This window comes from Leuresthes tenuis, unplaced genomic scaffold, assembly GCF_036924035.1.
Source record: "Leuresthes tenuis unplaced genomic scaffold, fLeuTen1.0.hap1 SCAF_10, whole genome shotgun sequence".
Classification (NCBI taxonomy): Eukaryota; Metazoa; Chordata; class Actinopteri; order Atheriniformes; family Atherinopsidae; genus Leuresthes; species Leuresthes tenuis.
The window spans coordinates 30,910,142-30,923,256 of NW_027325364.1; the positions used below are offsets into that span (position 1 = coordinate 30,910,142).

Consider the following 13,115-nt stretch of genomic DNA (forward strand, 5'->3'; position numbering starts at 1 on the left):
GACTATGACCTATATCAATAATTTACACACAGGATCACCATGCTGCACCGAGCTGAAGTCCTAACCATCATCACCAACATTAGTCAGGAGACTGGCAAGATTCCAGCAATATGCCAAGAGTGAAGATCAGAGATGGACAATCAACAGCAAATTTACCATCCCTGTCTTGGTTAATACTTGTACTTTTCCATTACAGAAAAGAAAACAGGCCAACATCTTGTCTGTAAAGTGTATCATATTATTTGTTATGTCATGTTATTCTCTGACTCTCCCCGTTTCCTCTTCCATCTTGTCAAAAGAACTTACTGACTGAAAAGAGTGAATGTGAATGTGTGAAGGGCTATTGCAGTGGTGGATCCAGCTGAATTTGGTGTTCCTGTCGGTATTTCTGGCAGTAAAATTATATATGCTGGATTAAACAGGACCAACAAACAACCAAAACGCAACATCCCCAGCATCATACTTGGTGCTCTTTTTTGAATGAGAACAAAAAGTTGACTTTCCAGACAAGACTGCAAATAGCTGTTGATGATGCTCAAATAATTAAATTAGCAGGACAACATCAATCCAAAAAAACACTTAGAGAAGAGAAGAGAAGAGAAGAGAAGAGAAGAGAAGAGAAGAGAAGAGAAGAGAAGAGAAGAGAAGAGAAGAGAAGAGAAGAGAAGAGGTGGGGGGGTGTTGGGAGTCAGGGAGGCAGGCAAGACTAGACCAGACAGTCTATCTCTCTTTGACCCCCTGTCTGATTCCATGTGTGTATGTTTATGTGTGGGTGTTTATGTGTGGGGTCTCTCAAACCAGACAATAGACAAGGCCCTGTGCCTGATTGGGGTCAGCTGGTGGCTGCTGGAGGGAAAGGAGGAGGTGGTGGTGGTTGTGGTAGGAGAGGGGAAGAGGAGATGGGGTGGGATATAGGTATCAGACACCACTGTCTGATGTGTGTCTGGACTGGAATGGAGAGGGACCAAAAACCAGACAGCCCTCTGAATTGCTAATGAAGAGAGGAAAGGAAGAACAGAAGCAGTAGATGGATGTGGGCACCCGAGGCTTCTTTTACTTACTCCTATACATATCCTGTGCCACTTGACTCCTGGCTGAGCTGTGAAAATGGATTAAAAAGTCAAATAAAAGTTAAAAAACCAGTGACATTCTCACTACAAAGTACTGAATAACAAGAACTTACATCTATGTGAGGTTTGCCAGAGCGCTGTTTTTCCTGTTGATATATTATGTTATGTTCTTATGATCTTTTTTACCTATCCCCAACATGCATTTCATTATCCAGTTCATGTCGGGGAATAACATGTGACTACACAGAAAAAAGGTTTTCGATTTTCATATTTCTTGAAGCCATTAACTTTCCTTACTCTTCTCTCTGTCCTCATCGGCTTTTGCTATAATCATTGTAATTTCCTGGGATAAGGCCAGACCCAGAGCAGGGTCTTGCTGAAGCTCAGCGAGTAGTCAGGCTGGCGCAGGCTGTGAATTTACCCCCCTTTTGACAAGGTAGATTTTGGGGGGGGGGTGTCAGTATAAACAGTTCAGCAAATCTAGAGAATATAGGAGTGCTTGCAAGTTTTGCAAAATTGAAAAAATAAAAAATTCAAATGGCACATTTATAGTGAAAATTATTTTTTTAAAGTGATTTTTTTTTGCATTAAAAAAACAAACAAGATTTAGAGGCCCATTAAAACTCACTCTCTCATAACTCAAGACAGGCAGAAAATAACTTTCTCTCTGTTGCAAACTACCCAATTAGTTTTACAATATTGACACTTCCTGTTCCTTTCTTTGACCTCTGTTAATGCAGAGCAGAGGTCTATTTTGTACTCAGAGTCCTGGTGGTGCTAGGCAACATGCTACTGCTCATCAGTTACTACACAAAACAGTAGTTGTATTTAGGCAACTAAAGACGACATAAATAACACATTGTTGTCACAGGTGGGGCTTATTACAGAAAATCAATGTCTTCTTGTGACATAATGCAAATACTTTGTGTGATAACACCGAAGGGGCACAAATTTCAAACCAAACACCACAACTTGCTTTCACATATTACAGTGGTCTGTTCATTATTTAGTCATTGATTAAACGAATCGTCTGCCTCGTCTAAAATCTGGCACCTACATTACCAATAACTCAACTTGACCGAGATCGGTATGCTTTAGAAGAAATTAGGACAGTCGATGGCCAAAATTATGCTTTTTCTTCCTTTCTTTTTTATTTTTTGGATGATCAATGTTGTCAATTTTCGTTTTTCCCTTCATCTTATAAAATATAAAAGTTTAATGATATCAAATGATATCAAATGCTATCAATACAATTTCAAAGTAGCCTTAGGTTAATCACATTTAAGGTGTTGGCGATTATCAAAAAGAATTATAAACATTGGCTGCTACCTCCTATATGCTTACTTCTCTCTAATCATACAACCCCAGTTTCATCTTTACATTTTCAAACTTGTGGTTTTCAGATTTCTGTCACTTCATGTCTTACAGCCGTTTCTATAACCAATGTAAGCAAACTAAACCTGTTCCACAAACAGCAGCCCCTTTCATTTCTAAAAGAGAGGATTGCAGGTAAACTGCAGCATTCTACATACCGTAAATTCCAGACTATAGAAGCCACTACTTTTTTCCCAGGCTTTGAGCATCGTGGCTTTTTTTTTTTTTTTCATGCCGCCAAAAACATTTTGCCTCTTAACATTAGACCAATAAAACTAACGTATAGTTCACAGTGGTCCAATGAAATTGTGCAATAAATCAAACCCACTTACACGACTAAATTATTGTAAATCGGTCATTTGTACTCTCAACATGGAAAACAAAAAAAAATGCATATGATGCAGCTTTTAAATTAAAGGCGATCAAACTGAGATGAGATTGTGAGAGCGACAACGAAGAGACTTAAGTGAGTTACGAAGTTCTGAGGCTGTTCAATTCAGACAATGAAGAAGATGACTTTGATGGTTTTAGTGCGCAGGAGGAAGATGAAGAAGGTGACCAATGACTTTTGGCAAGTGTCTTTTTTTTTTTTTTTTTTTTTTCAAACCAGCAGTGTTATTATGTTGTGCGTTATCAATAGGTATTTAGTTAAAACCATCGGTGTAACAGGCACTGCTCGGGGAAAAAAGCATTTGCAGTATGTATTTGTTTATGTTACCATACGCATCTAATCAAAAGTTTAAAACTCCTTACGTGTAACATCTTTCTGTGTAAATATCTCATATTACAATGTGGACACCCGCAGTTTATAATCCGGTGCGGCCTATACAAGTACAAAATGGAATTTCTTTTTAAAATTAGAGGGTGCGGCTTATATTCAGGTGCACTCTATAATCCGGAATTTACGGTAATTTAGTTTCAAGTAGATTGACCCTGCTAAACCGCTCATTTCTCAGTTCTAAATGTGGCACTACCACTCTAACTGTATGCTGAAATATCAGATGGTCTGTCAGAGTCCAGTCCTCTGTTACAAACTATTTGAATGTCATATTTTGCTCATGCAAAAAAATTAATTTGTGTACAGAATGAAATGGCTGATCATGGCTATCTGTCTTGCAGAAAGACTTTTAAATGCTATCAAAGTACTCAAATAATCTTAGAGGCATCAAAACCCATCCTCACACCAGCACAACCCACTTGGAAACTAGCTTGTAAGCCTCTTCATAATCCAAGCAAAACCCTGCAAACCACTTGAAGACATGTCATTATCCCTTTGTCTGACTCTTCCAGGTTACATAAACAAATGGATTAACCAAAATCTAATAAACAGGGTTTTTGTGGGTTTGTCTTTGTTCATGTAATACAATGTACCATTTGTAATTTCAAAGCATGTAGGTTCACAAAGGGTAGTAAACATGCCACCCATTGCATTTGTCTGAAGAAAAAAAATAAAAAGCTTCTGTACTGTTTGCCAATGTGTCTGCAGAACAGTGTCTTGTTTGACTGCAATATGTTCCATCCATGTCCACAGACCTGGCGTCATGTGACATGAGCTCTTTAACACCCCAGATAGTCCAGCAGTGTGTAAACAAATCCTGACTGAGAGACCAGCCTACTAAAACCCTCCTCCACTCAACCATCGGCACCACACACATACTTGATGGATGGCCTGTCTTCAAACACACTGAAGCTACAAACCTGCCCAAGTCCCAAGGGCATTTTGGGAAATTCGGGGGTGGGGGTGTCTATGTGCGTTGGGGGTGCAGAATCTAGACACAAAGAGAATCCCAGCAGCCAGTGACAAAATTGTTAGGGATGGAGCACAGAGCAGGGAGATTGCTGCCAGGGCAAGTAGAGGGACGCACATACTGACCTTTTTACATGTTTTGGACTTTGGAAGCTCCAGCCCTCAGGTTGACCTATTCAGCTGAAGTGAGTGAAGCAGCAGCTCTGAGCTGCATTCACAGTGTTTGTAGGTGCAAGGGTTGTCAGTTTGTTTCCAGAAACACAGGGTTACACGGCTGTCAGATAAGAAGTGGGATTTCAAAACAGAAAAACAAAAAAGTGAATGGTAGTCCAGTTCATTTAAGACCAAAAAATACAGTCAAATAGAAGAAAAGATGCCAAAAAACATGACAAATCTTAGCCCTACTGCACTAACATGACATAATAAATGGTTAATCATCCTGGACACTGGTGACAGGTGATGTACAAAGACACGCTTGGCCCAAACAAATACAGAACGCAAACATCAACAGCGCTATCTATACGCTATGCATAAATAGTCATCCTAAAAGGTGCCCGATGGAAAATATGTGTAAACAAACAGGTTCAGATTAAAAGTTTTTTAACAAAACAAACTGTGTGCATAAGAAAAGCTTTAAAAGACACGATGAGTAGGTAAAACCCAAAACATGGACTCCACATGGAGTCAAAAGTACTGCTCGACAGCTTTAATGGTGCTCCTGTGTGTGTTTTCATTCTTATTTTGAAAGTCAACATTGGGAAAGCTTCTTCAAAACTGAATGCCTGGAACAGAATTGTGACAGAACCCAATATTTGTATTTTAAAAAAGGTTGCTGCACACTGGTGTCTAAACAACCAGAATATTTCCTTTTTAATCACACTGTAAAGCTTTACCAAAAAAAAAACTGAATTAAACTATTTTCAGTCAGTAACATAATGAAGCTTCCACACTACACTTGAACAACCTTGTGCAATCTGCAACAACTGAAAAAGACTCTATTAATCTGCTAAAAACTGACAAAATTAATCAGTTTTTTGGTTCACAAAATGTAAGGAAATTATTAAAAAAAATACACATGATGATTTTACAACACCTCCATAAATATACTTGACTTACTCAGCATATTGAATTAAAATGTAAGACAGAGAAGAGCAGCAATACTTTTCAACTGATGCTCGATAAAATGGCAAAAACCTATGCTTTCTTCCAAAGTTTTTACAATCTTCACGTGTCTAATGTGCTCTTTAGCAGAAAGAGTTAAATAAGTTAAAGTTACCCAAACTGGCAGAGTGTGAACCCACAGGTCAACTCTGAGGTGTAAAAACAGGGTTTGGGGTTCCCTTGCCAAGGAACCCTTTCTTTATGTATGGAAACTGAGAGCTGCTGTTCACTGCTATAACCTCTCCGTTCAGGAGAGGTGGCAGACTGTGTGAGAGTGCAGTGAAAGGCACTAACAGACTGCAGAAATTCCCTGTGAAATTAATTAATGAAGAGAAAGACTTTTAAAAATTATTCTAAAAATCAATGCTGTGTGTTGTCTTTGCTCCTTTCCATAAGGGCCCAGCCTTTCTGTTAATGCTCACAGTTTGAAGTATTTTTTTGATAATTCATTAATAATGGAACTATGAAAATAATTCAGAATCAAGAACACCTCTACAACAAACTAAAAAAAAATTATAAAAAAAACTCAACCCCAAACTAACAACAAAGAGCTTAGTGAGAGATTGGATCGGCTGTCTGGCTGGAGACTGCAGGTTAAACATTTGCTGAGCCAAAGAGTGCTTGTCTGTGTCTTCCGTTGTGAGTGCATATATGTGGTTATAAATGAGTGTGTCATATGTGTACATATTTGTCCATGTGTTTGAGGGGAAGTCAACAAGTATCCATGTGCATGCCTGGCCTGAGGTAGTTGACAGCTGATCCTGTCACCTCCATACTAACATCACTCACAGCATTACACATCAGGCAGTTTTCATCCGTCTGGCTGACTGCCCTCTGCTGCAGACAAAATGACAATGACAGCCACTCAAGTCTTCAGCACATGGAAACTGGAACTTTCACACAGAGGAGAGTATATATGTACTGTTATCTGTGCATCTAAAAAGACAAACGTGCTAAAAAGGATGTTATAGAATATATTCATATGGAGCCAGACATGACAATAGCTGGTTTTATCCCATGCAGTATATCATTCTTGATTTTGACCATTGTGATTGTGACATACAGAGGCCCATATCATTCTTTATGACAACGCATAGCAAAGTGAAAACACAGGCTTTAAGGATAGACAATAAAAATTATCCTCTTTCTACAACCCATTTATGGACGCATTTGTGAACACACAACAGTTAGTATACCTCTCAAGACGACATGGTTGGCTGTATTGTTTAAGTGAACTATGATTGGTCAAAGATGAACATGTAGTCTGCTATGTCTCTCAGCCAACTCTATAATCACCTATCTGAAGTAATTTGATAGAGCAACTATTTTACCGGACATACATATTGTGTGGTCAGGAAATAGAGTTACAAGCTAAAGGCTACACTAAAATGCTGCAAAACAACTGGATCCTCTTCCACAGGATTTTTGTCTTGAACCTGGTTGAATTATATAATCGAACAGCTCACTTCTTGAAAATTTCAGCTAAAGCATAGTTATAACCTACTTTTACAGTCAATTTTTGTTAATTGACTGGAGGTGTTGACTTTAATCTCTTCTAGGATCTATAGCAAATCACATATGGTGAAAAAAGATCTGTTTGTTAACCCCACTGCTGCTCCTCCCAGGTAACTCATGGATGTCAGACAGAGGAGGACTGGTCTTGTATCAGTGTGTTACACACATCAAGCTGGCATCACAGAATCAGCTGTGTGGGCTACGACGGCGCAGTTGGTTTGAGCGGTGTGCTGGCTTGCTCTGAAACATAGAGCTTGTTTTGCCTATGTTACAACCTCTCTTGCTGGCTCATACTTGGATCAACTTCCTCATATGCTGCCTGTGATCTTTCACACATGATACCAAAGTGCGACAAATGTGCAAGAGTCCCAGCTTAGAAGGCCTTATGTTCCAACACAAACTACTGCATTGCTATCAAGAGGACAATCCTTGATTGAAACTAAAAGGAATTAGCATTAAATTCAAGTGATATGACCTCACACAGCTGGCACAGAGTTTTTCCTCCATAGGGCTTTAGAAAGACAAGGCTGATTGCACTGAAGTCTATTCTAGATTAAATGACTTCAGAATGGAAAATGTTTGCAGAACACATGCTTGTAGTGTCAGCCTGCAGGGACTATACTCTCACAAAAGACTGTGACCGTGAATCCAGTTAACATCTCTGTGGTCAATGCTAGAGAAGTGATTCTCAACCTCTCCCATCACTTACTATGTGTAAGTTAAAGGTAAAGAATGCACACTGGTTGACCTCAGGACTTTATAATATCACACCTACAATAAGAGAGAACTGCACCATTCAAAGACACCAAGCACAGCAACAGCTACAGAATAAAGGATATGCGATTTATAAAAACTTGTGTGTAGGCTGAAGATTGGTTCCTGGCCGTGACACACTGATTACTCTGTGGCTCTTCTATGTCCCTTTCAGTTGCCCGCCTTGTCTGAATAAAAAAAAGAACCAGCGAGATGGTGTGTTTTCTGCCTCCGCCTTAAATAAAAAAGGAGAAAAAAGAGAGGGGGCAGACTGTAGCTCTTTTCTTCAGCCAAATAAATCATCAAAGCATGAGCTGCATTATTCAACCTTGCGGAGTCTGCATGACAACACAGCCGACAAACAAGAGCTCTTTTCAAACGAGACGGCCACTTAGGGAGGACACAGTTATTTCAAACCACTTATGAATGGAGCTCCCACCAACTAGTGAGACGTCAAGATGATGAGCAATGCAGTGAAAATACGAGGCCAGCATTTATTCAAAGTACAAAGACACGTGCGTAACCCTAAACACTCTACGGTGTGATTTTCTGCCCAATACTCAAAACGTGTCAGTCAACACGATCATCTGACTTTCTTGTCTCCTGGATTAACTAATCAAGCTGTTGCTGTATCAATATATCTGTGCATGCAAGAGTTCAAAGCTGACTATGTTTATTTTTCCTGGCAGGCAATACCATGGTGCCAAAGAATGGTGGAACACCAGTCCATCTGCCCAACAGGCTAACACACACACAGTTCTTGGTTACAATGTGACGTCAGCGCAACCACACTATGATGCCAGATCTAAATCTAATATCCTGCATTCACCTCATGTTGCCTGGCTCGGGCCTCAGTCCCAATGGAAATTACACATCACTGTAATTTTGTCTGTTCATCTCTCTGTACGTCTGCCTGTCTGTCTTCAGAGGTGTCAGTCTGCTGCTTATATCTTTGCTGGTACTTGTCTGGCAGCCTGGTTATGAATTTATCCACGTGTCTGCAAGTCCACAATGTGCCCGTCTCCTTGATTTGCCTTGGTCTGTCTGCAGATCTGTCACAATGCACTCATACACTCTGTCTTACTGTCGTTTGCCTTGCTACCAGTGTGCCTACATGTGTTTGTCTGCTGTCTGCTTTTTCCTGAAAGCTCTGCCTCAGCCATAAAGAGGAACATCTGTAGTTGATCAAGCAGGCAGCAGCATTAGGGTAGAGCTGATAATGATAGTTTCTCTTTGGGAAGCTCAGAAGCCAGACAGACATAACATACCATTCCAGCATTTCCTGTCTGTGCTGACAGGAAAACTATTTAACCCTCTGTGGTGATATCTCAGAGCATATGCAGAGCAATTGAGGCCTAGAAGTTATACATGCACCAACTTTAAAAAATAAGTGAAAATGATTTTTTTAAGTAATTTAAGTTCAATTCAATACAGTAGCTATTCAAAATAAACTATAAGCATGTTTATTAGTAATGCTATTGAAATATTTGCTAATTATAAGCTAATTGTTGAGTACAACAGTAAATCCATGGAATATCAATTGCTAATTTAAAAGCTTAAATATAGCTTAAACTGATTTTATAGAACCCTATTCATTTGTATGTATGGTATCTCTTCATATCCTATGTCTTTACTTATTACTGCAACAGTGACATTTTAAGTCGAACAACCATAATGAAGACCTTATAAAAACCACGAAAAGGCCTTGAGTTACCATCACATATCAGTGAGGCAGTCCAAACACGCTGCAAGTGCTACTTCAAGGTTTACAGGAGGGATTTTTCGTGCTAAAGGAAGCGGTATGTTGTAAATTCACAGGGGAGCCCCTTTAACGCCTTGGTTCAAAATTAAGTCCGACTTGTTGTGATTCTGCGACCATTACACAGAAGAGTACACAGAAAACGGATAAAGAACTAAAGTCTGGGAAGGTTTTCAGGGTCAGGACACCTTCAGACAAGTAGCCAATGTTACTCACATATCTCCATTCCCTGTGGCTGGGAGGCGGTGCAGTTGCAGGAGCAGGTGACATTGGAGTTGCTGGGGCCGCCAGGGGCCGTTACGTTTGGCATGAGGCTGTGCCGACCCCTCCACACCCCCCACCCCACCCCACCCCACCCCACACAACACACACAACACACACAACACACACAACACACACACACACAACACACACAACACACACACACACACACACACACACACACACACACACACACACTTCCCCCGACGGATAAACAACAGAAAACTTCAAGGCAGCGGCAACAGAGTCCGCCGTTACGAGTAACCCCCGACAGTTTCGCACCTATCTTCACACGTCTTGTCTCACGCCATTTTTCTATTGAAGCGGCTTGGAGAGTGAATTAGAAGACGATTCGATGACAAGCCATTGGTTCAGACATGACAGTTCCTCATTTCCTTCCTCCGCCGCTAAGAGCAGCTGTCCTTCCTCTGCTCGGACAGAACAGACACAACGAGCTAGAGCCCCGCCCACAACAGAGAGAGTGAGACTATGGCCAATCAGATTTCTTGTAAGGAGCAATAGGGTGGGTGGGCTGTAGTGTGGTACCTTCAGGAGCACATAGAAATATCACGTCTGGCAAAGTTCATTCTGGCCAAAATCACGGCAACACAAAGCAAAATGCTACATCACCTAGCAGAAAGCTATGTCTGTACTATGACTCTCTAACTAGTTCCTGCTTAAGCTTTCTGAGCAGCGAAACCGACACAGTATCTACGTTTTGATATATGATACAAATCTGACAGCCGCAATGCATTTTTGTTTACATGACAAAATAAGTAGTCCACATTAACAAACATTTATCCAAGGGCTCATTTTGTCTTTATCAGTTGATTTACTTTTTCTTTCATGCTAAGGGATAATTGGCAAAGCCAATCAACGTATTTAAGATTTCTGCAAGTTAGTGTCTTTAAATGAATGCTGTAAACAGGGTTTTTTTGTTAATGTGTGAATGGTGTGGGGGCTGGTGTGCTGCTATCTGGTATCAGTAGTTTCTCATAATAACTCTCCTTTCATATTTTAGCCAAATTAAGCATTAACTGGCAAAGATGCAGAATGCACATTTTAACAAGTTGATTGTATTTATTAAGTCAAAATTTCTTAATAAAAGCACCTGAATGTACAATGATATTCATAAACATAACCCGGATAGAGGACTCTAAGAGGAGCACCTGATGGCACCAACACAGAGGCTGGGACAGGTTATTACTAGAATGTGTATCTGTTTGGGTGAAGGGGGTATTTTTTTTAATATGTATGTGTGTGTGCGTGTGTGTGGTGGGTGGGTCAGGACTCAGACAGCCAGCAGACAGACAGGCTGTGGCTGACAATGGCTTTGGGAGGGCAGAGCGCGGGGAGATCCAACGGGGATTGGCTTGGTGTGTCATTTAGGGAGGGTGGTGAGAGAGATTCAAGTTTCACTACCTTGTTACAGCGAGCTGCAGCCAATGAAGACGGCTCTTTAAAGGGGCTAACCTTGAGGTGACACCCCCGCACTATTCTTGTGTTTCCAGGCCACAGAGCTGAGACTCCTTCCCACCCAAACATTTCCCCTCTGAAACTAACCCAAAGTACACTAACCCTAACACACACTTACATCCTATTCTATGGCTGTCTGCAGTCTAAAAATAAACCAGGGTGTTCAAATCTAAGAGGGGCTCTAAATTCCACTCTAGACTAGCAGCTTTCAAAATTGGGGTCTAGGGACCAAGTGGGGTCATCAAAGATATTGCAAGTTTCCCTACAGCAATACAAACCCACTTTGATTTTTACTTTATATGTGTACACAGTTTTAAATGTACTGGTCCACAATCAAGCATAAGTTGGCCTTTAACACTCTGACATCAAGAACCCCCTGCTGTGTCTCCCTAAGTTGCCTATGTCTGTGCAAAAAAGTATCACCTGAACACACCTCAATGACAATATCCAACTGTCAAATAGGACATAAAGTCTTGGCCTGAGCAAGAGGACCTTTCTTTTCAGTGCAGAATGGAACAGTAGTCTATATGTCATATTTAATAAGAAAAACTGGAGGACCATAGGTGAAAAACAATAAAATCATTAGGCATTTTCACTTATACTTTTCAAACCAGGACTGAAGTGGCTTCCTTACATATTGATATCGTGTTTGAAAGTATAGAGGCAGCATGCAGCAGTTGAAGTTGATAAAGCTTATAGTTAGGGATGGCTCAGTTGACCCTGAAACATTCCATAGTTAAGCTGCGATAGGCCTAGACCTCTCGGGGGCCTGTTATGTCACACCTTTCCTCACTTTGCTTCTTTTTTTTTCCCCGTTTAATTTCTCATATGATATTATGTATATTTGGCATTATTGTTGTCATTAACTTGTGTTTCCCTGTCTCAACAGGTATCCGTTGAATGGTGTTATGTTGTTTGTTGTCCCCTCTTTTCTGTCCACTCAAACCCCAGCTGGTCGAGGAGGATGGCCACCCTTCCTGAGTCTTTCTTCCTGTTTCTTCCTGTTAAAAGGGAGTTGTTTCTCTCCACAGTCGCCTCATGCATACTCAAGACGGGAGACTGGACCGAAGAGAAGTTTTGGTGCAATCTGTTGGTTTCCTTAGCAAGGAAATTGTTTTTGAATTGGCTCTGTGTGTATGAACTGGACTAATTCTGAATTCAATTAATTGGATTTGATTGAATTATGATTGGCTTCCTCCCACCATCCAAAAACATGCATGTTAGGTTAATCGGTTTCTCTACCAAATTGTCCTTAGGAGTGACTGTGTGGTTGTTTGTTTCTGTGTGGCCCTGTGATGGACCCTGTCCAGGGTGTACCCCGCCTCTCGCCCGATGACCACTGGGATAAGCTCCAGCCCGCCCCCCCCCAGCAACCCGACCGACAACCTTTGTGTGTCAACCTTTACTTATGCATATATTTACAAAGGGATTTGCTAATGTTTAAAATACTGTATTTAGATACTAAAAACTATTTTGTGCAACTACTAGCTATTTGTAAGAGTAGGAATGAAAACTAAATTACTGAGCAGGCCATAGCAGATGAAACAATCAAGCCAATGGGCCAGCCACAGCGGTTTAGCCAAAACAGATGAAAAGGGGTATAAGAATAGGCCACAGCATTTTTTCAATTGAAGAAGCCAGTAATACACCATTTTCATAATTGATTTCTATAACACTCCCCACACGTTTTGCACATTTCATATACATTGATGATAAAGAACATCAAGGAGGCCTTCCATCAAAACAGGACAAAAAAATAATAAACCACGCTTGTAGAAATTTGCTAAAAGTAATGTGGATGAAAATCAGATCAAGTATAAAGTTTGCTTGGATTTGAAAATGAGAAATGCCAATTCAGAGTGTGTGCACAGTCCGACCATTTTCATTCTGTTGACAACAACAACCAAAGGCAATAGAATTAAATGGATCTCTGTAAAGGAAAATAAGTAGATGGGAAAAGTAAAGATCTTCAACAGATGCTTTGCATTAAGTGCTGCAT

At 40.4% G+C, this 13,115-nt stretch overlaps 1 protein-coding gene across 4 annotated transcripts in view; it reads right to left on the reverse strand.

The window, feature by feature from the left end:
- The window catches only part of LOC140316885 (low-density lipoprotein receptor class A domain-containing protein 4-like), a 360,196-nt gene that overhangs the window by 35,577 nt on the left and 311,504 nt on the right, over positions 1–13,115 (reverse strand). Inside the window, exon 1 of one of the 4 annotated variants that reach the window (XM_072394940.1) lies at positions 9,596–9,698. The exons of the other annotated variants lie outside the window; for them this stretch is intronic. Within the exon in view, the coding sequence (XP_072251041.1) occupies positions 9,596–9,689 (94 nt within the window). The 5' untranslated portion in view covers positions 9,690–9,698. Of the gene's footprint in view, positions 1–9,595; positions 9,699–13,115 lie in introns of those variants that run through there. 4 annotated transcript variants of the gene reach the window in all.